Here is a 27,085-nt window from a genome sequence, read left to right as displayed (position 1 = left end):
TTTCAAAGTTCCTTGGTGTCCACCTCAACAAACTATGGATGTACCACCGCACATGGACTCTGTACTTTAGTTTATTTAGTAAATATTTTCTTAACTATATTTCTGGAACTGCATTGTTGGTTAGGGGCTTGTAAGTAAGCATTTCACAGTAAGGTATACCTGCTGTATTCTGCACACGTGACAAATCATTTGATTTAACCTTTAATTAACTAGGCAAGTCAGTTAAGAACCAATTCTTATTTACAATGACGGCCTTCCCCGGACAAACCCTAACGATGCGCTGTCAACTGTGTGCTGCCCTATGGGACTCCCAATCATGGCCGGTTGTGATACAGCCTGGAATCGAACCAGGGTCTTAGAGTACTGCGCCACACTGCGCCCTTTATAACCCACCCCCTCTTACCTTTGAGCATGGCGTGGCCAGTGGAGCACACAGTGACTCTGGGCAGAGCACTGCGGGCCCCGATGGCGGCGGTGGCCTCCAGCAGGGCCCCGGTCAGACAGGCATACACAGAGGTCTTCTGGGAGCTGGCCCGATACCCGTACCTAGGCTGAGCCGGGCAGAGGTAGGGAGGCCATTCCACCCTAAGACACATACATCTGGCAAAGGCTAGGAGCTTCCTGCATGGGTGGACCAGGTTGTCAACACTCAGCACATGGTGGATCTGTGGACAGAAGAGAAGAAATTTATTTATCGAGACTTTGGTATAAACAAGGTGTTAAAGTGACACTAACTTTAAACACATCTAATCCTGGCAATCTTATGTAAAACTTGAAAAGATCAGAGGATGTTTTTATAATGTTGTCCAAAAGCAATTATGCATCGAAGGAAAAAGTCTAAAGCAACAGCTTGACCTTAGAGGCCGGCCACCTCTTCCCAAGTCATTTCAGTCTCTTCCAAGAGCACTTCATCTCACTCTGAAAACGGTTCTGTGAATCCAGCTGCCATTAGTAACCCCGGAGCACTATTCTGCCAGGCGGTTTCAGGAAAACCATTTACTAGCCCTTCCTCTGAGCAGAATGACCCTGCTACTTTACAAGATATACAGCACTCTCAGATGGTGACAATATGAAAAAGGATGGACTGGATCAAACGGTTTGAACGGAGGGCCTGAGCAGGAGCTGCACCATTGCCAGACTGTAGTTTAGGAGGTTGTCAACTCTGGAGACAGCATGATATAAGAGAATGGAACACTGTGCTCTGTTAGCACTGAATACTTTCAAATCTCCTCAGGAGAGACAGAGCAAGACCGTTTGATTTTGTGAACTGCATGTTGGTTTTGAATGTATTAAGAAATGACTCATCCAGTTATGGTAAATTGTTGGGGAATAATCAGAATTAGTTGGTAACATAGGTAAGATGTTTTATATTCATCATATGTTTGTAAGTTACTTCTCATCAGAATGTTTATTTTTGTATAATACTGTGGCCGGGTTGCAGTCATCTGTTCTCTGTCAGGACTAAGTTACTTGGGCCGCAAAGAGAGGGAGGTCAAGCGTGTATCTCTTGGCTCCACAATGTCTGTGTGCCAGTCAATGTGTCTCTGTGATTTTGTCAAGGAGGGGTGGATTTGATATATGCCTGTTGATATGAGGATTTGTTTTATGGTTCTGAGTTTGAGAAAAGAACAGTTTAGGAGACAAAGCTGAACGATAAATTATGGCCAATGCTGTCTGGCTATGTGTATCTTTGCTATAAAGGATCTCCGTTGCAATGTGTAAGGGACTCAGAGAATACATTGATAGACACTGAATTGATCTGAGAGTCACAGGGTTGTGATGGAGCTCATATAATTAAAGATGGACTTTATGATAACTCTGACTTGTGTGTGGTTTGCTCTCATGATTTGGTAAATACAGGAAATTTCCAAGACAAAATGTATCTTCCAAGGGTTGACTAAATATTCATAACAGAAATCCTGAAATCATCAGGTAGATCATGTTTCAATATCATTACTCCAATAACACCATCCTTGCCTCGTTAAAGCCACATCAACCAGGATAAGAAGACCCTCTATAACAGGGTTCCCCAATAGGAGGCCCGGTGATTTTATTTGGCCCCCAAATTTGTATGAGCAAAATTGTTGGACATAAGTCTAAAAATCACTAAGAAAATCAGCTGAAAGTGATTTGAATTTAGAAAATGTTCCAAATTATTCCCATACATAAATGGAGGCATATGTGATCGTATCCTAATGTAATTAAGGTTGGAAATTATTCTGTTTTTGTCAAACACTATTGGCCCGCGGCTGAATGCAATTGGGGACCGCTACTCTTTAATACTTAGCAAATCAATTAGCTGCTTCTCATTTCTGCCTCTATTTCATTGCCACAGAAAACTACATATCACAGCTTATACATAAATATACAGTTGTCTGAACTGTTATAGAATACAAGGACAACTCTGATGGTCAGGGGCTAACAGTGTGACACTTTATATGTAATAAATCATGTTAGTCTCTTGTCCTTTTTAACCACACCTGGGTTCAAATATCATTTCAAATCATAAAAAAGATACATTAGCTGTACTTGATTGATCTTGCCTCTTGCAATGGAACTAATAGAATAGCCCCAAAAGTGCACACTGTGCCCCTAGATCCAACGCTCAAGTATTTTAAAGATTTCAAATAGCATTTGAACCCATGTCTGACTAACAGAAAGCCCCGATGTTGAAAGAGAAAGGGCAAAAACTTCCTGTTTTATGATAAAAGCAGGCCAGAAGCCATGACCTGGCAGCCACCAGCCTGAAATCTACCGGCTACACACAATTAGGCTAAAGCAGCCAGTCACAAAATTAGCTAGTTGCAAAGCTGCTGTGACTTTGTGGCCTGCATTGCATAAGCAGATACATGCAAGAAAACCAACCAACTGCAACTATAGGCAGTGAGTTGTCCACTGCCTCGTGTCAGACAACTCTTTTACAGCATATGTAGTAATATCAACCAGTTACGATAAAGCCGCGCAGGACAGACAGCAGAAGCCCAATAAATGCCACTTATTTTTCTGAACAATGTCCACACACACACACACACTTGAGCGCAAAAAGTTCATGCCAAAAAAAAGCAATAAGAAAGTTTCTACTGCATAAAATAGCCAGTCATGATCCAGTTAGGCAGATACGTCACAGTTAAATCCACCACAGTTAAATCCACAGGAGTTGGAACAGACACTATTGGACGCTCTAGTGCCAGATTTCATACCAAATAACTCTTTAAAGAAGGGTTAGAGAGGCAGCGCCTCGTATGCTCCAGTACCAAGTGACAGGGTCCCCATGTCACCCCTTGCAGACCAGACCGCCTTCAAGAATGACCCTCTCGGTTACAGTATAGAGACAACCTGGTCTATATTACAGCGTCAGTCTGCTCTATACTACAGCTAGTCAGGTACAGTATCTCAGCATAAAGATAAATAAGTTGTCCATCCAGACAGTGTAAACCAACCGATCCAGCGACCTAAGTACAGACGAGTATGTCCTTCTCCTACGAAAGCGGTTAGAACATGAGAACAATCTGAGAGAACGGCGTGCAGTCGTCCACTCTAGTCAAAGTCAATAACTGACAAGCCTATTTTATATGGTCTTTCAGGGTGACAGAGAGCCTCTCCCAAACTCCTGTCTACTGCTCTTCCGGTGTCTTCACAAGGTAATGTTTGTATTTCCTTCACTGGGATGTCTAGACTTTTCCAGCATTAGCTAAATATTTTAATGGCAAGGCCTCGTCCTCTTATCCTGGAAAGCAGAGCTGGCTTGGGCCTACTGAAAACAGCAATTCATGCTGTTTAGAGAGGCTGATCGCCACCATATTTACTTCACCAATACCAGAATACTGATTGACTACACATAGCACAGACATGTAGTACTGACACTCCACAGTGGTTGAGAGAGGGTACGGTGGCTGGACATGCAGTGACCCAGACCCCGCTACTGTCGGTGATCACACACACTGAATCAAGGTATTTGGGGAATGGGTAGACAATAATAAATGATGATGATGATGATGTCTCCACTCCACTGTGATAAATTACTGTACTGTAAACCTATGCTTGAAAACAAATAAAAAATATAGCTAAGTAAAATACAAAGAGGCTGAATATCCAGATAAAAGGAGTGACGTTCTTCATAAAACAGAACTAGGCTATGTAAAAGGCTCAGGGAAAGATCCAGAAAAATGTACCGTTTAGTCTCCTGAAAACTATTAACATAAAAAAACCTTGCACTGCTCTTATCCTCTAGGACAGATCATAATCCCCCATTGAATTTCACAAGTAGCTGTTTACGAATCCAGGGGCAGACCCTCCCCTACCCAGTGATGGAAAAAATACCCTATTGTCATACTTGAGTAAAAGGTAAAGATACCTTAAATAGAAAATGACTCAAGTAAAAGTGGAAGTCACCCAGTAAAATACTACTTGAGTAAAAGTCTAAATGTATTTGGTTTTAAAATATACTTAAGTATCAAAACTATTAATATATATATTTTTTAAATCCTTATATTAAGCAAACCAGACAGCACAATGTTTTTGTTTTTTTACAGATAGCCAGGGACACACTCCAACACTTAGACATAATTCACAAACAAAGCATTTGTGTTTAGTGAATCCGCCAGATCAGAGGCAGTAGGGATGACCAGGGATGCTATCTTGATAAGTGTGTGAATTTAACAATTTTCTGTCCTGCTAAGCATTCAAAATGTAACGACTACTTCTGAGTGTCAGGGAAAATGTATGCAGTAAAAGTATTTTTGGGGGTTAAGTACTTAACACCACTGCTCCTACCAAAAACTGTACACGTTTGAACAAGTTCAGGCTTAATTGGCGTGTGTGTGCGCATGTTGTGAGAGTGCGTGAGCTTGAGCGAGGCGACTTACAAGTCCAATGCAGCCGTTTCTCAATATCAAATCATTTCTGTCTAACAATTAAGTTATTGTTTTCAATTCAAATGTAACAGAATCAAAAATCGCTTCTTAGCAAAGAGCAAATCCTCCTCCAACTATTTGCTAGGACTGTCGGAGTGGTCTGAGTGAAAACTAGCCGGTATTGGCAGAGAAGTTTGGAACACTTTCTTATTGGTCTAATAACTAATTAACCAGGCTGGCCAAAACTCCATCCCACCTAAACAGGCAGACATTTCAGGTGGTCTTTTCAAACAGCTGTTACACTAAAAGGGCATTATCATCACAGAAACAATTATTCCAACAGTGTGGACTGCACTGGGCCTTTAAAACAACAAGCTATTATTCTAAACCCCAAACAAATTGCATGAGAAACCCTAACTATGTTCTGGTGTAGCATCACATTGAGTAAGAGAGCGTGTTGAACCCCACACCCTAGAGAACTGTAGGAGTTGAGAGAGAAAGCAGAGTTTGGTTCCCTCCAGACTCATCCTGAAACCCATTATTACCAGGCAGAGAGAGGGTATCTCACTGGGGCTCCCAGCACCACAGAACTACACCAGCTCATCAACTCATTATCATGTCTTATCTAGCTGGCCCTCTGCTACATTTTGCATACTTACAGTATTCCAGATATCCAGTAGGCTACTTGTGATTTCTTAAGTCTATAGTGTACAAGAGAATGTAACCTTTCAATACAGTACGGTTTAGTACTTAGCAGACTAGAACCTGCAATATATTTTTTTATACATTTACATTTTTTTACCCCCTTTTTCTCCCCAATGACAATGACAATCTTGTCTCCTTGCTGCAACTCCCCAAGTGAAGGTCGAGTCATGCGTCCTCCGAAACATGACCTTAACATCCGTCAGCTTAACCCGGAAGCAAGCTGCACCAATGTGTTGAAGGAAACACTGTTCATCTGACAACCACAGTCAGCCTGCAGGTGCCCGGCTCGCCACAAGGAGTCGCTAGAGTGCAATGAGCCAAGTACAGCCCCCACGGCAAAACCCTCCCCTAACCCAGACGATGCTGGACCAATTGTGTGAAGCCCTACGGGACTCCCGGTCACGGCCGGTTGTGACAGTCTGGGAACGAACCTGGGTCAGTAGTGACACCTCAAGCACTACGATGCAGTGTCTTATACCACTGCACCATTCGGGAGGCCTAGTCACCCATCTTCTAATGAGCAATGTACCTGTTATTACCCTTTAAATGTCACAAATATATCTGCCACATACACCCAAAAGTATGTGGACACCCCTTCAAATGAGTGAATTCACCTATTTCAGACACATCCGTTGCTGACAGTCAGTAGCGGTGCGTGGGTAAAATCACTGGGGAAGCCAATCACCCCCCAACCCCAATTTTGTTTTAAGCCATATTACAACCTGGGTTGTGATAACTGCATTGCTTGCTCTATAACCTGTTAATTTACATGCCTTGCGACCGTTATATATAGGCCAAGACAGTGGAATAATAAAGTCAACCACACCTTTGATGAATCACAAAACCAGATAGCAACCACTGTCCTGCGAAGTCCAAAGCATATTGCGTGTGCGCGTGTTCATGCAAGTAGAAAAACATGTTGGCTCACCCTACTTGTAGAGAAACACCAATGCCATCCTCTCTTTCATGTTGATGAAACAGTATCACTCTGTCATACAGTACACAATTGTTTTTTTGTTGTCCTAGACTACATGACTAAAATGCTAGCTTAACTTCCATTCATGGGCAACGTTAGCTAGTTAACATTAAAGGCATGAGCTCTGCTTTGTTTTTTTTTTGCGCAGGCTGTACACACTTTAGTCTCTCACTTACAATTTCCCGGCTGCATCCCCTTTGTGTGGCCATAATCCCTCATGCATTTTGTGGCCAGTGGCCTATAATTCCCTTCTCCCCGCTGTGTGCCGAAGCACACTCACATGGTTCTGTCATGTGATCAGGTCTTTCTCACAGGCTACAAGTGAAGACCGACACGTCGGGGACAACTATGCGCATCCTCATCCAATTCCGAGGAGCATATTGGAAGAACTGTCCACATTTACCATTCGTCAGCCAACAAAAGAGTCGGCCTAAACGAACAGCAAAAGCCTATGTCAATCTATTATCCCCCATAGAAAAAATAAATAAAATCACCTATTCTATTATGTGCGAGAAATAAATATTCCAAACATAGTCTGGGACAGTTGTGTGATGCGATAGATTCCAAATTATTACAACCACTAGCATAAAAATACACTGAGGCTGACACAACAGAACGTTTAGCTTAAAATGTTGATAGCCTAAGCATATTTCTTCACATTATAAGTGCAGCAATGAGCACACAATAGTAGGCTATAAGCAAGATTGTTCCATTAGAAAAACACCATACTCAAAAGTGACCACAAAAATCAATTAATGCATATAATGCTTTTATTATAAAAAGGTGCATTTTTAATGGTGAAAATTCTCTTCCCCAAACTTGCTGCGTATGTATGCCAGTTAGACTCAACACCCATTGTAAAGCAGACTAATGTGCCTTATTTTAAGATTTCTTTTGGCTACTTTAGTTGTGATACAGACGAAGACGTGGATGTCGATTAAGGAAGCCCCCCGCACCTCTCTAATTCAGAGGGGTTGAGTTAAATGCAGAAGACACATTTCAGTTGAAGGTATTCAGTTGTACAACTGACTAGGTATCCCCTATTCCCTTACTGCACGCAGAGACATAAGAGGTATCCATAGGATCCATAGGATCTAAAGGGAAAATGACTCATTTTCCCTTTAACAGAACAAGCTGTTAGATAACACTGATGTTGGAGACATCCCTGTGATTTTCAGGAAGGTGTAAGCACTTGCAGTGGGCGTACTGCACATTTTACGTGACAGTTAACACCCTACAATTTTACACATTTTGCAAATGGAGCAAAGACAAAATGCTGCCGTTGAAAAGCAAATTTCCTGCAATTCCACACGTATTTCCATGGAGCAGAGAAAGATTTGCAGTTTTATAGCTAAATCTCAGGCTATTATATACACACATGTAAAAAATATATATATTGCCGTTTTACAGCTCATTTCCTGTAATTATAAACATTTTCACCACGGTGCGTTCATATGCTATCTGGTGAGGGGGGGCTTCAAGGCACAAAGTTAACACTATATGTTTATTTAGTAACCTACTTGGTATGTCTAATTAAAGCAAGTCTCTGATAATAAGTGTGTGGGCCAATCATCTCTCCACCCATGCAATATGGCTGCCCACTAATGTCCCCTGAGACTGTGGGTAGCTGATGGAACATGCCACCCTGGGACGTCAGACCACTTGATCCTGGTCATTAACCAGCTATGCCCACATTTGGCATGAGAAACCTTTAGGAAATACCCATGTCAGCTTTCTTTCTGTTGAAACGCTTTGACACTTTGTTCACACTGCAACACAGAACGTCACACAATATCCACCATAAGCCATTACGTTTCAGCTTTTCTATTCAAATTATATATTCAGAATTCAAAAGCCTATACTAACCCTGACCCCAAACGAACATATTTTCATGTTTTTCACTGTTTTTGTCTTGCAACCTCTATCATCAGTAGCTGTGTGGCAGGAGGTGAAGACATTTACCTAAACACAGACCCTTAGTCCATCCACTTAATTCAAGTGGGAAAACTCACCCATTCCATGCTTTGTAAGCACCTAAGTGATCCCATGAACAAAGGACTTCCTTACACATCAATGCCTTTGATCAATACTTTGTCAAATGAAATGCACTACTGTAATTAAATTAGGTACAACGCCCTTCGATACGTTGAACACGATTCCCTTGACATAATCATTTTAGGAGGGGAGATAATTCCTTTTGTTTCCATGGAGCGATTGAGGAGCAGAGGTTCTGGTTCAGATTACATAAGTACTGCCACCATGTGGTGAAAGTACACTAACAGGCTAGATCACAATGCTGAATAAAGGAGCCTAAAATTTGCTGATAAAATGAACTGATAAAGCATAAGGAATATCAGGCTGAGGCAATACCTCCAGTATACAGCCTCACCCTAACAGTGTTCACTGTTCATACACACAAAACCACATTTGTCCAAGTAAAAGGAAGGACATGAAATCTGACCAAGAAATCTGCCTTGGGGCCAGTTTTCACAATCTAAGCTTTCAAATGCCAGCAAAACTTGAGAAGTCGTCCAAAAATACTGCCTGTGGTCACTAGATGGCACCCAATAGCAGCCATGCTGCTGGCTTACGAGAACTCAGTTTCCACAGCCTGTGCTCTTGTAAACAACCATCCATTCAATGAGGTACTAAATTCTATTTACTAAATCAAATGGCTTGTAAAATCGCTCTAGTAAAAAGCCAACATATTGTACTAGAGGGAGATTGTTGCAGTGCTTTCAGAGAATATTCACACCCTTGGACTTTCTCCACATTTTGTAGTGTTACAAAGTGGGTTTAAAATAGAGTTGTCCTTGTTTGACAACGATCTACACAAAGCATTCTGTCAAAGTGGAACAATAATTATATTTGTTAACAATTCATGAAAAATAACTCATGTCTTGATTAGATAAGTATTCAACCCCTACATGTTAGAATCACCTTTAAATCGCTGCCAAAGTTAATGAGCTTTGTCATATTTTTTGCAGTACTACAGTGCTCTGTAGTAAACAGGATGCATGTTTTGGAATATATTTTTATTTTGTACAGGTTTCCTTTTCACTCTGTAAATTAGGTTAGTATTGTGGAGTCAACGGTTGTTGATCCATCCTCAGTTCTTTTACCCATCACAACCATTCAACTCCGTAACTGTTTTATTGGCCTCATGGTGAAATCCCTGAGCGGTTTCCTTCCTCTCTGGTAACAGAGTTAGGAAAGAAGCCTGTATCTTTGTAGTGACTGGGTGTATTGATACACCATCCAAAGTGTAATTAATAACTTCACCATGCTCAAAGGGAAATTCAATGTCTGCTATTTTACCCATATACCAATAGGTGCCCTGCCTGGTGTTTGAATCTGTTTGAAATTCACTGCTGGACTGAGGGACCTTACAAGTAACTATGTGTGGGGTAAAGAGGTCGTCACTCAAAAATCAAATTAAAAACACATTGCAACTTTTTACTCAACTTATTTAGGCTTGCCATAACAAAAGGGGTTGAGTACTTACTGACTCAAGACATATCAGCTTTACATTTTTTACTAATTCAGAAACATTTCTAAAAACATAATTCCACTTTGACATTATGGGGTATTGTGTGTAGGCCAGGGCCAAAATCTCAATTTGATCAATTTGAACACAACAAAATGTGGAAAATGTTAAGGGGTGTGAATATGTTCTGAAGACAGCTATACCTGTTTTGCTGTTTGGAAATTAAAGCACTTTATGCATCTAGTTCCCCCATTTGAAGGGGTCATAAGTATTTAGACAAATTCACTTACAAAATTACATTTAAATCAAAAGTTTAGCATTTGGTCCAATTTTCCTAGCACACAATGACTATATCAAGATTGTGACTCTACAAACTTGTTGGATACATTTGTTTTGGCTGTGTTTCAGATTATGTTCTACCCAGTAGAAATGAATGGTAAATAATGTAGTCATTTTGGTAACATGTGAGTGACGAGGAACTGCGAGGCTCCAGTTCATGAGGTATGTAATGACTAAAGAAAACACTGACCAAGGGTGGAGGATACACACCCTTAGGGAGTAGTTTAATAAACCATATTCCCACATCAGTACTGTACTCACAGTATTCAATAATTAGGTTCATGGAAGCAGGAAGCTACTAGCTAGCAACTCCACAGGACATATACTACTGACTCCTATCCCCATTTCTTCATACTTTTCTTATGAGTAAGGCCATGGAGTCTCTCTCTCTCTCGCAAGTGACAGTGGTGTGCTAGTGAGTGTCCTTATCAGCGAATCCTGTCATTCTGCTCTCCTGACACCCAACAGACAGGAAGTGATACGGCCATGAAGATTCGTCAGGACTGTTGTTTTTGTGAATCAAACAGCAGACTGAGTTCCTGTAGTTAAGGGGCGCTCAGCTTAGCCAAGACTGAAAAAGACCCCAAATAATGAGAATTGTGTGTATAGTTGTGTGTGTGTGTAGTTAACGCGTCATTTCAAAGTTCAGATTTCAATAACGTCGTCGCTATATTAGTCAGATCCTGTCGGATATCCCACTCAATACAAGGTAAAACTGCAAAGCCTATCCTTTTATTCACATACTATAACAGCTGTGTGCCATCTATAATGAACAAAAATATAAATGCAACATATAAAGTGTTGTTCCCATGTTTTATGAAATTAAAGATCCCAAAAGTTTTCCATAAGCACAAAAAGCTTCTCAAATTGTGTGCACCCCTGCGTTTACATCCGGGTTAGTGAACATTTCTCCATTGCCAAAATAATCCATCCACCTGACAGGTGTGACATATCAAGAAGCTGATTTAACCTGTTGAGTGTAGGGGGCAGTATTTTGATGTTTGTATGAAAAATTTACCCAAATTAAACTGCCTATTTTTCAGGCCCAGAAGCTAGAATATGCATATAATTGTCAGATTAGGATAGAAAACTCTAAAAGTTTCAAAAACTGTCAAAATATTGTCTGTGAGTATAACAGAAAATCCAACAATGAAGTGCCTAAGAGAAACGAATCTCCCTGTTCCATTGCATGCCTTCCCTCCATTTAAAGGGATATCAACCAGATTCCTTTCCCTATGTTCCACATGGTGTGAACAGTCTTTAGACATAGTTTCAGGCTTTTATTCTGAAAAATGAGCGAGAAGGATCAAATCGTGTCAGTGGATGGCTGGGTGCCAGCAGAGTTTTGCATGCGCAAGAGCTTGGAGCAGACATTTTCTCTCTCTCTCCTATTGAAAAAGCTACGGTCCAGTTGAAATATGATCGATTATTTATTGTAAAAACCTGAGGATTGATTATAAAAAACATTTGACATGTTTCTACGAACTTTACGGATACTATTTGGAATTTGTGTCTGCCTCGTCGTGAGCGCTCGAGCCTGTGGATTTCTGAACAAAACGCGCCAACCAAATGGAGGTATTTTGGATCTAAAAATAAATCTTTATGGAACATTTATTGTGTAACTGTAACTCGTGAGTGCAAACATCCGAAGATCAAAGGTAAGCGATTCATTTTATTGCTTTTCTGACCAATCTACTTTGCTGCTAGCTGTTTGTAATGTTTTGACTGCTGATAGAGATGTTCTAACAAACGCTTGGAAAGCTTTTGCTGTAAAGCTTTTTTGAAATCTGACGCGCCAGGTGGATTAACAACAAGCTAAACTGTGTTTTGCTATATTGCACTTGTGATTATGAAAATAAATATTTTTAGTAATTTAATTTGAAATTGGCGCTCTGCAATTCAGCGGATGTTGACGAAAATGATCCCGCTAACGGGATGGGATGGGGGCGCCAAGAAGTTAACAGCATGATCATTACACAGATGCACCTTGTTCTGGGGACAATAAAAGGCCACTGTGCAGTTGTCACAGAACACAATGCCACAGATTTCTCAAGTTGAGGGAGCATGCAATTGGCATGTTGACTGCAGGAATGTCCACCAAAGCTGTTGCCAGAGAAATTAATACTAATTTCTCAATAAGCCGCCTCCAACGTCGTTTTACAGAATATGGCAGTATGTCCAACCGGCCTCACAACGGCAGACCACGTGTAACCACACCTGCCCAGGGGCCTAAAGTATTTCTGATTGTGGGGAAAAAAACTCACCGATTGGCTGGGACTGGCTCCCCAGTGGGTGGGCAGATTTTCTTACATGCTACTTTCTGTGAAGCAACCTACCCTTACCGCCATTCCCTCTGGCAAACTTAGAGATTAATGTTGGCATGAAAAACTGCTTTGGGGGGGAAATTAAAGGAGTCGGTCCGGTCTAATTGGTAGAGTCCTGAAAAGCAAACAGTAAAAAGCACCGTCTTCGCCCTGAAGATGTTTGATCCTGGGTGTACGTGAGCTGGGTGTGTGTTTTACAGGTAAAAACATTCATGGTCGGCATCCCGAGCGGCGCAGTGGTCTGAGGAACTGCATCGCAGTGCTTGAGGCGTCACTACAGCCCCGGGGTCAATCCCAGGCTACGTCACAGCCGGCCGTTACCAGGAGACCTATGACGCATGGCAGAGCAGAATTGGCCCAGCATCGTCCGGGTTAGGGGAGGGTTTGGCTGGCCAGGATTCCCTTGTCCCATCACGAGCCAGCGACTCCTTGTGGCGGGCCGGGCTCCTGCAAGCTGACCACGGTCGCCAGCTGGACGGTGTTTCCTCCGACACATTGCCAAGAAGCAAATGTGGCTTGGCAGGGTCGTGTTTTGTAGGACGCATGGCTCTAGGCCTCTTCATAAGGAAGTTGCAGAGCTGCGACAAGACTAACTACCAATTGGATATCACAAAATTGGTGAGAAAAAGGGGTAAAAGAACAAAAATATAAATATATCTTTCAATTATTAAAATCACATTAATGGTGGTGAATGTCAAAGCAGTGGTCTGGTCTCTATAAACAAACACTGCACTACAGGGCTGTTAAACTGAATTGATTATGTAGAGTTTCTCAACAGAGAAACAAATAAAGCTGTTGAGGAGAAGGTCTCATTTGAATAAAATCATGGAAACTTGCAAGGAACTAATACAGTTTGCATGAGAGGTTGATCTCTTGTCAATTGCCACAGCATGCAAATTAACATTCAAACTAGTTACAAAGATGAGCTACCAGCTTTCAACTACAATCTAGCTTGCTTCCCAACTCAACTAACTTTTGTTAACCTACTAGCCCAGCAAAAACTAAACAGAGAAAAGCTGGGTCTCTCGCTCTCGCCCTCTTTTCCCGTGGGCAATTCCATGGTAACTGATATACGCCGAGACTTCGATTTTTCACTTCACAAAATGTTCATCAAACAAAAACAATTGATTTGACAGTTCAACAAACCATAGAACTCCATGCACAAGCACTACTTTTAACTAATTCCACAGAAACTTTTACAAAAACACATTTACAGGAAGAACTGTGTAGGTACAAAGTTTGGTAACAGAATTACAATAAAATCTCCCTCAGTTAATTCTGCTAACTTTGTATCTGCACATTTTATCAAGTAATTTTGTTTTTGTGTAAATCATTCAAATTAGTCTGTGCATTGAGTTGCATTGTTTGTTTGGCATACAATACCAGTCAGAAGTTTAACCACACCTAATTCAAGGGTTTTTCTTTATTTTTACTATTTTCTCCATTGTAGAATAATAGTGAAGACATCAAAACTATGAAATAACACATGTGGAATCATGTAGTTACAAAGTGTGATAATTCAAAATAAATTTTACATTTGAGATTCTTCAAAAGTAGCCACCTTTTGCCTTGACAGCTTTGCACACTCTTGGCATTTTCTCAAGCAGCTTCACCTGGAATTCTTTTCCTACAGTCTTGAAGGAGTTCACACTTATGCTGCGTACTGGTTGGCTGCTTTTCCTTCACTCTGCAGTCCAACTCATCCCAAACGGGTTGAGGTTGGGTGATTGTGGAGGCCAGGTCAGAGGTAACACGCCATCACTCTCATTGGTTAAATAGCCCTGACACAGCCTGGAGGTGGGTTGGGTCATTGTCCTGTTGAAAAACAAATGATCGTTCCACTAAGCACAACCCAGATGGGATGGCTTATCGCTGCAGAATGCTATGGTAGCCATGCTGGTTACGCATCTAAATAAATCCTCTAATGAAATTATCCTCTGTGGATGCCAAGAGGTCATCAAAGTTACTTTGAATAATCTTGAAAATATATTTTGATTTAACACTTTTAGGGTTACTACATGATTCCATGTGTTATTTCATAGTTGATGTCTTCACTATTATTCTATAATGTAGGAAATAGTACAAATAAAGAAAAACCCTGGAATGAGTAGGTGTGTCCCAACTTTGACTGCTACTGTACATCTCAGCGTAAACTTGAGTTTACTACTCCAGTGTTGCCCTGCTAAGATCCCTTCACCATATAATCCTGTGTGTTGGCTTACTTAATTTGCTGTGGAAATAAACACAGGATACCTTGGAATTTCTCACATGAAACTCCACTTAAATTATTGTATAGTTAAAAACTCCAGGGGGGTTAGGCAGAGAAAAGCACAAGATTCAGTGAGCATTCTGTTTTGTTCCTATAGTAACACCATAGGAATAGCGCAGATCGAGTTGACAGGTGCTGTGATGATTAACCTTTTCAATGGGCTCCCTATTTGCAAAGATGCGAGCCTTAGATAAATGCAGCCCATATTGCACCACAAATGACCCATAACAACCCTGCATTTCTAACCACTGCAGTGGCCGGGTTGGTTACCACAGACTCTCTCAGATGTTCACTCCGTTGTTGTATTTAGTGTATGTACACACAGTGGTGTCCGTTAAACGTCCACGGCAGTGGTTTATTTGACAAGGGAGGTTGGAAGTCAGATAACTGCACTTTCTCCGGCCCTATTCATCTAAACGCTCGGTGACAGGTCCTCTCAGCGTCGCAAAAAGTCCTCACACCACATGTAGCACGTGGTCCATGGGAAATTAACCTTAACACGGAACCGGGCCTCTCCCGCTCTGTGGATATTACAGATTTCCATGGCTATAACTTCAATAGAATGGTAGCTCAGGCTCAGTAATATTGGGATCTGAACTAACTGGCCCTAAATAATTTTTCCACTGCTGCGGACTGCGGACAAAACGACAGTGTGACTGTGGTTCCGCTTACTCTTCCTGCAGAGTATAATAGGTGGAACATTTCAATCAGAGAAGAAAAACAACAAAAAACATTTTTTTTCTTCTTCTGTGAACCAATGATTTGTTGTTCTTGTTGGGAGGGATTGAATTGCTGATGCCTAATAATGAGCAAAATACTGCACACTACAGAAATATTTCAAGATAGTGTAACAATCTGATGGAGTAGATTTTGTGTGTGTGGGACCTAAACCGACACTTTCATAACAGAAAGCCGCTGCACAGAGCTCTGATAAGAGGGTTCTTACATGAAACCTGTAGCCTGAGGGTGAAGAACAAACATGCTTACCTCCGTGAGTCTGACTCCGGAGTAGCCGAGCAGCCCCCTGCAAACCCGTAGGCTGATGGCCAGAGTTTCCGCACCTTGCCCTCTAACTGATACGATGGGGTGCCAGGTCCTTCTGCAACCAGCCTTCCAGGCCCTAAAACCCAACCCTCCCATCCTCCACTCCCCCAGAGACATGGCGCTGAGCTGGTCTAAGGCACTAGCATGTTTAGGGTTAGAGTAATCCCAGCATTTGCATCCTGCATCCAAAAACATCCCCTGCCCGGTGTCATAAGATAACTTCAGAGACAGAGGGAGGGGTGAGCAGCAGCCTCTGCTACCCTGGTTGCTAACTTCTGGCTGGTGAGAAGGTGGGCGTGCTTTGCTTGGACTCCAAGACATGCTGTAGTCTGAAGTGATAAAGTCATTTCTGGTCTCGGCTGACACGGCAGACTCCAGCACGGTCCCACGACCCACAGCAGCTGCTATGTCCTCAGATGCCATAGTGACGCTCAATGTCCCAGCTGTCCCTTCCTGGCACGGAGCTTCAGATCACAGGCTATTTAAAAAGGTGGAGGATAGGGATGGTCTTTATCAGGAACATACACAGCCAGTCATACCCCTCCGGACAGAAGTGAAAATAGAAGCTTTTCCAGGTGTACAAACCAGCCCGGAGAACAGGTGACCCTTGGCAAAATTAAGAATTTCCTGAGAGATCTGTCCGGTGTTGAGAGCATGCATATCCCTTCTTCAGAGTGGGGTGTGTGACAAGGCAGTCACTGACGCTTTGGCTCACTCCTCCCGAGTCCAACAGCCATGCCTGCTTTCTGGATCTGAGAAAAGCAGAAGACAAAAGGGAAACACAGATTAGCACCAGAACAGACACAATCACATACTGTAACATAAGCCAAGTTCCTTTGATACTTGATCTTTGTAGAGACTATCATCATGCTGTTCGAATGTCAGTTATAACAACCTAGTTCTGTTGTCTCTGCATACACTATTTGGGTTTTGTCATTTGTGTTTCACATTAACACCAATGGACAGGGGGGGGGGGGGGTTCTGAAGTCTTTCGTCTGTCTCCAACCTGGACAACGTCCACTACTGAAGCACAGGTTGACTCATAACCAGTCCCCTCATTTACATCCACGGGCGGGCTGGTTTTGGGTCATGAAATATTGTATGGATGAAGACAGGTGGGTGGCGGTTGGATTGAATAAAGACAAAAAATAATAATAATGCAGAAACGCATCATTCTTGTGCAATCTATAAGCTACATTTAGATTTTCCTTTCATTATTTTTAGGCTATCTGGCATTAGGCCCTGAAGCTTAAGCACTAACTTTTAGTGCGCCAAATTGTCTAAATGTCAATTGTCAAAATGATTTAATATTAATTTCTATTATTGGGCACAAAATAATCTGAAACGCAACCAAAACAAACAGCAAATGCATCCAACAAGTTTGTAGTCACCAGCTTGATGAAATCATTGTGTGTTAGGAATACTACACCTTTGACTACTTTAATACACATAAGTGAATGTCCCAATACTTTTGGTCCCCTAATGTTGGAAGACTAGGTAAAATGATTAAACGGTTCACCCGATATGGAAGAAAATACCCTCAAATTAAAGCTGCACCTTAACTTCAGTCCTTGTATCATTTATCATTTCAAATCGAAAGTGCTGGAGTATAGAGGCCAAAAATTGTCACTGTCCCAAAACTTTGAGCTCACTGTATAGTCGGACAGTTGTGGGTGGGTTATTAGCCATAGTGGACAACAAACAGCTGATGTCCACATCCACTACTGCGGACTGCAGCAGAAAATCCTGCTGTAAAAAAAGGCGTGGGTAATTGGAATGTCAGGCCTGCACAAAGGAGGACCAGTTCAGAAAAGTTGGAGAATTGGGTCCATTGATCCTGGGTGAATTTATCTAGTAGTCAAGGCCTAGTAACCCACCAACTTCCCACACAGCAGACACACAGTAAAGCAAGGTGTCTGAAGAGCAACAGCCTCTTTTTACAGATACATGTCAAATTATGTAAGAAAAATTAAAGAACTTAGACCAATGGAAGAATCCATTAGTTTGGAAGTTGCAGCAATTCTCAATACAATGGAATTCAGTTGACTGCCCGACTCTCTGTGCCCTTTAATGAAAAGCTGTCATCAGCTGTAATCACAATGACAGAAAACAAGTACCAAGTGATCGGAGCCTGTGTTAGTTTAAATCTCTTTATTAAAAGGGGCAAACCTAAACAACAAAGCCTTTTGAGGCTATGCAGAGTTTGTTTATACTATGTTACAAAGCATTGGAGTAAAACAAGTTTAGGCCTAAATTCACTGGTCATTGAGTAGAATATATTTGGGGTCCTGATGGGGTTTCACAGTTAAACTAAGCTCATGAAGCATGTAAAGGTTATAATTCTTCAAGAATCACTGGTCACCCCCAAAGCCAACTCCTCCTTTGGCAGCCTTTCCTTCCAGTTCTCTGCTGCCAATGACTGGAACGAATTGCAAAAAATATATAAATAAATCACTGAAGCTGGAGACCCATATCTCCCTCACTAACTTTAAGCAACAGCTGTCAGAGCAGCTCACAGAGATCACTGCACCTGTACATAGCCCATCTGTAAAAAGCCCATCCAACTACCTCATCCCCAATCTGTTATTTATTGTTTTGCTCCTTTGCACCCCAGTATCTCTACTTGCACATTCACCTTCTGCACATCAATCACTCGTGTTTAATTGCTCAATTGTAATCCTTTCATCAATAGGGCCTATTTATTGCCTTACCTCCCTTCTCTTACCTCATTTGCACACTGTATATTGACTTTTTCTCTATTGTGTTATTGACTATGGTTGTGTATTCCATGTGTAACTCTGTTGTTGTTTGTGTCGCACTGCTTTGCTTTATCTTGGCCAGGTCAGTTGTAAATGAGAACTTGTTCTCAACGAGCCTACCTGGTTAAATAAAGGTTAAATAAAAATGAATTAAAAGTTTGTACTGAGGAAAGTCGTATTGCATGCTCATGAATGTGCTGGTTGTCATACTGATGCCACCATTTCAATGGCATTTGAGAACATTTTTGAAACATGAACACGCTAGCTAGCTCCATTCGAACAACTGACTGGAGAAATAAGCTCATCAACTACGTCTACAGCAAACGCGATACCCTCTGGCATGGCATTGAAACGCCTGCTCAACAAAACTGCCGACATAGGCTGTGAACAAGCAATTGTTGGCACTCTTTACTGTGTCGCCACCATGCTCGATGCCATGTACAAGGACCACTACTTCGATGCAGACAAGAAACAGGGTTTACGTGAAATGTTACATACACAGCTGGACAAGATGGAAACGGACAGTGACAGGAAGAGAGAGGCCATGGACAGACAGAGCTGAAACTTCACTGCTTGACATGTAGGGCGAAATCCTGGTTGAGAATGAAAACGACTGAACAACAAAACAGCACAGCAAGTAAGTTAAAGATATGGATTTTAATTATGTTTTACTGGTAATGGGGACATCCGTAAATGCCAAGAAAACTTTTTGGTCAATGGGTGTGTAACCTTTATTTAACTAGGCAAGTCAGGTAAGAACGTATTCTTATGACAGTCTACCCCGGCCAAACCCGGACGACACCCTATGAGACTCCCAATCACGGCCAGATGTGATACAGCCTGGATTCGAACCAGGGACTGTAGTGATGCCTCTTGCACGGAGATGCAGTGCCTAAGACCTCTGCGTACATGTGTGTGTAACTATTTAACTGTACGAGAATGCTTAAAAGGCCGCTAAAATGTTAAATATCGGTTATCGGTATCGTTTTTTTGTCAAGGAAAATATCGAATATGGTATCGGCCATAAATGTAATATCGGTGCATCACTAGAATCATGTAGTAACCAAAAAAATAAAATAAGTGTTAAACAATTTTAAAAATATTACATTAGCAGTCCAACTCATCCCAAACCATCTCAATTGGGTTGAGGTTGGGTGATTGTGTAGGCCAGGTCATCTGATGCAGCACTATTACTCTCCTTGGTCAAATAGCCCTCATACAGCCTGGAGGTGTGGTTTGTGTCATTGGTTTTTCAACAGGACAATGATAGTCCCACTAAGCGTAAACCAGATGGGATGGCGTATCTCTGTAGAATGCTGTGGTAGTCATGCTGGTTAAGTGTGCCTTGAATTCTAAATAAATCACTGACAGTGTCACCAGCAAAGCACCAGCAAAGCACCCCCACATCTCCTCCTCCATGCTTCACGGTGGGAACCTGTTAATGGGTTGTTTTAATAAATTATTAGAATATTACACTGAAACCATATTGTATGAAATTCATTAGAATCATTCGATTATTTTAATGCCGTGTGTGGTTTTAGTCAGTAGAATTATATCCTGGAGTGTAGTTCTTAGTCAGAATTAATGTTTTGGTGACAATATGTCTAGTACCTTGATAACAGACTGTCTGAGCAAGATTCGGTGCAGACCTTGGCTGGGGGTACTGAGAACTTCCCAGGGTCTCTCCCGATCTTAAGGGAGGGTGGGAAGAAGTTATTCTCACGGACTCCCCTAATCTTTGTCGGCTGGGTAGCAGGACAGTGTGGGCGTAGGATACCTAATGTTTGGTGTGGAAGTATGTGTGTCGCTATAAAACGAAGGTTTTTGTACTGTTGCACGCCAGAACGTTCCCGTGAATAAACATTGTACTATTGTGGACTGGGCCTCTGTTTTTATTCCAACCAGTATATTACAAATCCTGGTCACAGACTGAGTAATTTAAATGAATTGGTTTATGAACATTGAGAACCTAATTCTCGGGACAGAACCACACATGCGGAACCGCATCATCCGTTCACCTACTCAGCGTCTCAAAGACACGGCAGTTGGACCAAAAATCTCAAATTTGGACTCAGACCAAAAGGACAGATTTCCACCGGTCTAATGTACATTGCTCATGTTTCTTGGCCCAAGCAAGTCTCTTCTTCTTATTGGTGTCCTTTAGTAGTGGTTTATTTGCAGCAATTCAGCCATGAAGGCCTGATTCACACAGTCTCATCTGAACAGTTGATGTTGAGATGTGTCTATTGCTTGAACTTTGCGAAGCATTTATTTGGCCTGCAATCTGAGGTGCAGTTATATCTAATGAACTTGAGTCTTCCTTTCCTGTGGCGGGCCTCACGAGAGCCAATTTTATCATAGCTTGATGGTTTTTGCAACTGCACTTGAAGAAACTCAAAGCTCTTGATATTTTCTGTCTTCAAGTAATGGACTGTCCTTTATCTTTGCTTATTTGAGAGGTTCTTGCCATACTATGGACTTGGTCTTTAACCAAATAAGGCTACCTTGTCACAACACATTTGAGCAAATCAGTTAAGGAAAGAAATTCCACAAATGAACTTAAAAATGATAATTGAAATGCATTCCAGGTGACTACCTTGTGAAGCTGGTTGAGAAAAAGCGACAAGTGTGCAAAGCTGTCAAAGGGTGGCTACTTTGAAGAATCTAAAATACATTTTGATTACTACATGATTCCATATATATTATTTCATAGTTTTGATGCCTTCACTATTATTCTACAATATAGAAAATAGTACAAATAAAAACCTTGAATGAGTAGGTGTGTCCAAACTTTTGACTGGTACTGTAATAAGGGAATAAGGTAATTCAGAGATTAGTTAAAATAATTAAAAATCCACTGGAAACTCCTATGATCCATGAATCACACTAAACTAACAGATCAGATGAGGAAAAACATTAATCTTGAAAGCAAAGGAAAGCTGGGAAAGCAAGCAACGTTTTTTTTAAGGCCAAATCACCTTTAAGAAACATCAAACCAAATATGGAGTTGATCTGGACATTGTTATTTTTTTAAATCATGCTCACATGCCCCCATCAGTTCCATTAATTGGTAGCTTGTAGTGGCTAAGGTTCGCCGATGTTTGTGGTGGCTGTTTAAAGAAAACTGTAGTCCATGGTTGTTTCGACTTGGCCCATATACTACTTTCAGGGTGAGGAACTATCTAACATCAAGTTGTAAAATAGTGAACCACTCCGTTAACACTCAATGGAAATTAGCATTGGGCACCCATACAGAATATTGCAATGGCGAAGCACTAATAGCTTAAATTGCAGAGTTCGGGACTCAACCGCCTCAGTCCACATGTCAACTGATCAAAGTTCCTTTGTTATCGGCTTAGCTGCAATTATGACTATACAAACAGAGCTCTTGAACGGCAAATCACAGCTTGGTGCAATAGAAATTGGGGAGGGGGAATCAGGTCAGGTCACCGAGAAGACACTGCAGAGACAGCAGATATGAACATATTCAAAACTATTTTATATAGCCTATAAATAGTCAATTTCGGTCCTTACCTCTACAGTTATTAGTGCTAAATGAGACATGCTTTAGAAAATACAGATTGCTATTTTATAGATTAGAGATTGAAAATATATTGATAATGAAATGGCAATGTAAGACTCTACACCTTCTCCCTATGAGAGGAGTACGGGTATGAAGGGGTTAGGCTAACCCTAACCCTTAAAAAAAAAAAAAGTTATTTATTTAACTAGGTCAATCAGATAAGAACAAATTCTTCATTACAATGACACCGTACCCCGGCCAAACCCTAACCTGGACGACGCTGGGCCAATTGTGCGCCGCCCTATGGGCCTCCCAATTATGGCCAGGTATGATACTGCCTGGAACCGAACCAGAATCTGTAATGACACCTCCAGCACTGAGATGCAGTGCCTTATAATTCAACTCAAATTATGCTCAAATTTTCTGTAGAAAATACATTAGTAGTCATCCTTTAGGACCTGCCTAAACAAATGTATAATGGATCTCTTTGTGATGGTGTATAAAATGAATTTTTTTTTTTACAGGCAACATATCGTTTACATATGTATAGATTGCATACTGTACTGTTAGTGATATTTGGGTTGTTAGATTTGTTTCCGACATTTCTTAAAAATATACAGTACTAGTCAAAGGTTTGGACACACCTACTCATTCAAGGGTTTTTCTTTATTTTTTACTATGTTCTACATTGTAGAGTAACAGTAAACACATCAAAACTATGAAATAGCACATATGAAATAGCATATAGTAACCAAAAAAGTTTTTTTTTAAAGTCTTAAAGATATCTAAATGTACTTTATACTTGAGACTCTTCAAAGTAGCCACCCTTTGCCGGCTTTACACACCTTTGGCATTCTCTCAACCAGCTTCATGAGGTTGTCACCTGGAATGTGTTTTAATTAACAGGTTTTCCTTCTTAATTTGTGGAATTTCTTTCCTTCTTAATGCATTTGAGCCAATCAGTTGTGTTGTGACAAGGAAAGGGGTGGTATACAGAAGATGGTCTTTTACCAAATAGGGCTAAGTCCATATTATGACAGCTCAAATAAGCAAAGAGAAACGACAGTCCATCATTATTTTAAGACATGAAGGTCAGTCAATTCGGAAAATATCAAGAGCTTAGAGTTTCTTCAAGTGCAGTCGCAAAAACCAAGTGCTATGATGAAACTGGCTCTCATGAGGACCGCCACAAGAAAGGAAGAACCAGAGTCACCTCTGCTGTAGAGGATAAATTCATTATAGTTAACTGCACCTCAGACTGCAGCCTAAATAAATGCTTCAGAGTTCAAGTAACAGCATATTTTAACATCAACTGTTCAGAGGAGACTGCATGAATCAGGCCTTCGTGGTCAAATTGCTGCAAAGAAACCAATACAAAAAGGACACCAATAAGATGAAGACTTGCTTGGGCAAAGAAACACGAGCAATGGACATTAGACCGGTGGAAATCTGTCCTTTGGTCTGACGAGTCCAGGGGCGACCCGTCATTCAGAGCAGGTGGGGCTTGCCTGTTTTGCATATTATTTTGCCATTAAGACGAGTCACATATCAATTTGTAAACAAAGTAAAAAATATATAATTTAGTTTAAAAAGTTAAAAAGTTGCATACAAACATGGTCTCTTGTTTTCTTGAGTAAGGCAGCTCCAAAATGCAGGCGTTTCAGCCTAGCTCAGTGATTTCTGTTGTGGTGCGGCAAGCCAGCAGAAAATGCGCCGTGTTTGGCGCAATGTTCTGTCACCCATGGGGACACTACATCACCGCCAAGTCTAATGGTAGAGCTAGAAAAGTCTAGCCCCTTGGATGCTGCCATAGAGTTACAATAGAAGTGCCCATCCATGAAGGAACAAGGTCATTGGCCACGATAAAATGATATCAAATCACATATGTACAGTAGCATTGATTCGTCATGTCGTCAACATACTTTCAAAAATCTTAGCTAGCAGTCATCATGAATCAAATCGACAATCTACTGGCAAATCATTTTTAAACCTTGTCATAAGAAGAGAAATTATAGATAAAAAGTATCAGTGCTCATCTGCCATTGGACATAAACATTACGCAACAAGTTGGAAATCGCAACTTCAACAATGAGTGGTTTGGAAGGAATAAGTGACAGCCAGTGGCTAACTGCTAGCATTGCAAACCAATCACTAGCCTGCTATTCAGTAGAGTGTCTGTGTGGTCCCAAATCTGGGATTAAGGGCTCTTTTCCAAGTTAAAATTATAAACATTCAACATTGGCCATGCTGTCAATGAAGCATGATTTGTGCTGCTCTCAAAACAACTTAACTTGGAACTATGAGGTCTTGAACTCCCTGAAGTCAAGTTACCTGGGAAGTCGGGAATAAACGAGCTCCGACTGGGAAAATAGGTTATGAATCAGAATTGTAAAACCCAGCCTTTTTCTAAAGCTAAGACCTGACGTCATCATGATTCAACCTTGATTTTTTCCCCGAGTTCCAAGTTGTTTTGAAAGCGCCATAAATGCAGAGAATACCAGACTTTGATTACAAAATTTGCCCACGAAGGACTGCCGCGCCATCTTCCTGTTCAAGTGAGCACAGGACAAGGTGAGTCCAAAAATGTATTTTATGCTGCTGCATAAATTAATGTAATATGCCAGGGAGATATGTAACACTGTAGCTAAGAAACTAATAAATGTATGTTGTGAAGTAAGCCGTTAGTAGCCCATGTGCCTCACCCTAATAATTTGGTCCCTTTCCCCTCTTAATTAATTTTGCCTACTGTTCTGATTTGTTGGTGCATATGAAGCCTATAGCCTGTTTTAGAGAAATGTAATCATTGAATATTATAAGAGCTTTCATTGTCTGCCTATGTGCCCCCTTCATTTATCTTACGGTTCTGACTTGGTGTACAGGGAGAATACTGGAAGAACGACCCATGTTCTGAATTCTGTCGCTGTACATTAAGTGATAAACAAATAGTTATATTGACTATGTCCGTCCTAGCTCTTAATCAAAATGACGGATTGCCTCTTATCTGCTTGTCGTCGCCTTATGCCATAGTTTGTACATCTCAATTGTCATTAGAAACCACATTTGTTTAAGCAAGTCAGCCATATCAGCAAAAAAAAAATTAAAGGCAGTAAATGAGGCTGAAAGAACTGTTTCACTGCCAGACAAGGCTCAGCTGATAGCCAGGTGTAGCGTTGGTAAGATTCTGTTGATGGGACAGCTTTATGTAGGCCCTAACAGTTTGTGGGCATCATTTGTCACCATTATAGTGCAATTAACATGTTGTTTAGTGGCTTTGCTGGCATGCATCCCCCCCCAAAAAAATGTGTGTGTGGGGGGGGGTTACCCCACCAAGATTTACATGGCAAAATCGCCAATGGCTCAGTCTAAATTTGAGATTTTTGGTTCCAACCGCCGTGTCTCTGTGAGACGCAGAGTAAGTTAACAGATTATCTCTGGTGGTTCCCACAATGAAGCATGGGGGAGGTGGCATGATGGTGCTTTGCTGGTGACACTGTCAGTGATTTATTTAGAATTCAAGGTACACTTAACCAGCATGGCTACCACAGCATTCTGCAGCAATACACCATCCCATCTGGTTTGCGCTTAGTGTGGACTATCATTTGTTATTCAACAAGACATTGATCCAAACCACACCTCCGGGCTGTAAAGGGGCTATTTGACCAAGGAGAGTGATGAAGTGCTGCATCAGAGGACCTGGCCTCCACAAATCACCCGCCCTCAACCCAATTGAGATGGTTTGGGATGAGTTGGACCGCAGAGTGAAGGAAAAGCAGCCAACAAGTGCTCAGCATATGTGGGAACTCCTGCAAGACTGATGGGAAAGCATTCCAGGTGAAGCTGGTTGAGAGAATGCCAAGAGTGTACAAAGCTGCCTTCAAGGCAAAGGGTGGCTACTTTGTAGAATCTCAAATATATTTTTGATTTGTTTAACACTTTTTTTGGTTACTACATAATGCCATGTGTTATGTCATAGTTTTGATGTCTTCACTATTATTATACAATGTAGAAAATAGTACAACAAAAACAAAACTTGAATGAGTAGGTGTCCAAATGTTGACTGGTACTGTATACAAACATTTTACTGCAATGTTAGGAGTAAGTAACATAGGCAGTTTCATGCACCTGCTATAACATCTGCTAAACTGTGTATGGACCAATAAAAACTTTGATTGGATGACTAAGTCAATTCAAACATGGATAGCATTGGCTGTGACACCCTGTCCTGAGCAAATGATTCATTTCTGAGTCAACAATGAAATCAGACAATTAGGCCTACATAACTCATCTGTGCAGACTGAGGTTCATTTAACAAATTCATTTCAATGAATGGACTTAAAATAATCACCAAGATGAGACACACAAGAGCAGAGCATCGTGATAAGTCTGTACCCATAAACATTATGAAAATCGATAGTTACAATGGCAGTAAGGAATCACTAGTCATTTGAAGCATGCCTTGGCACGTGTATGCATATGCATGTGCGCTCCAACTTGCTTTCTCTACACTTAGCCAAGACTTAGCTACATCTCCCAGAAAATGTGTATAACGTACCAAAAATGTAGGCAAATGTAGTGGAAACTCACGGTAAACAGTCCTCAAAAACGATTCAATTAAAAAGTTATAGGACTTTTATCGCCCACGACGAATCACGAAACCGTGAAAGTTGCCGAGTGAGATGAAAAGGCCACCCCTTAGTAGCATTGATTAGGACCTGCTGCTGTTGTGTTGGTAGTTGGTAGCCCATTCTGCGGTGGCGGTTGGACAATAGCCGCTGGGTAGTTAAAATATGCAAATTCAATGCACTG

General features: G+C 41.2%; 1 protein-coding gene across 2 annotated transcripts in view; it reads right to left on the bottom strand.

Moving 5' to 3' along the window:
• The window catches only part of LOC109869977 (1-phosphatidylinositol 4,5-bisphosphate phosphodiesterase epsilon-1), an 89,376-nt gene extending 62,291 nt beyond the window's left edge, over positions 1 to 27,085 (bottom strand). The window contains exons 1-3 of one of the 2 annotated variants that reach the window (XM_031805132.1): positions 26,832 to 27,085; positions 15,941 to 16,749; positions 404 to 665 (exon numbers count right to left, since the gene is read on the bottom strand). In XM_031805132.1, coding sequence (XP_031660992.1) covers positions 404 to 665; positions 15,941 to 16,420 — 742 coding nt within the window. In that variant the 5' untranslated portion in view covers positions 16,421 to 16,749; positions 26,832 to 27,085. The remainder of the gene's footprint in view (positions 1 to 403; positions 666 to 15,940; positions 16,750 to 26,831) is intronic. The other variant, XM_020460298.2, reaches the window with a different exon arrangement.

This window comes from Oncorhynchus kisutch, linkage group LG25 (genome assembly GCF_002021735.2).
Source record: "Oncorhynchus kisutch isolate 150728-3 linkage group LG25, Okis_V2, whole genome shotgun sequence".
NCBI lineage: Eukaryota > Metazoa > Chordata > Actinopteri > Salmoniformes > Salmonidae > Oncorhynchus > Oncorhynchus kisutch.
The sequence above is the reverse complement of the archived record's forward strand: the minus strand, read 5'-3'. Positions and strand labels throughout refer to the sequence as shown.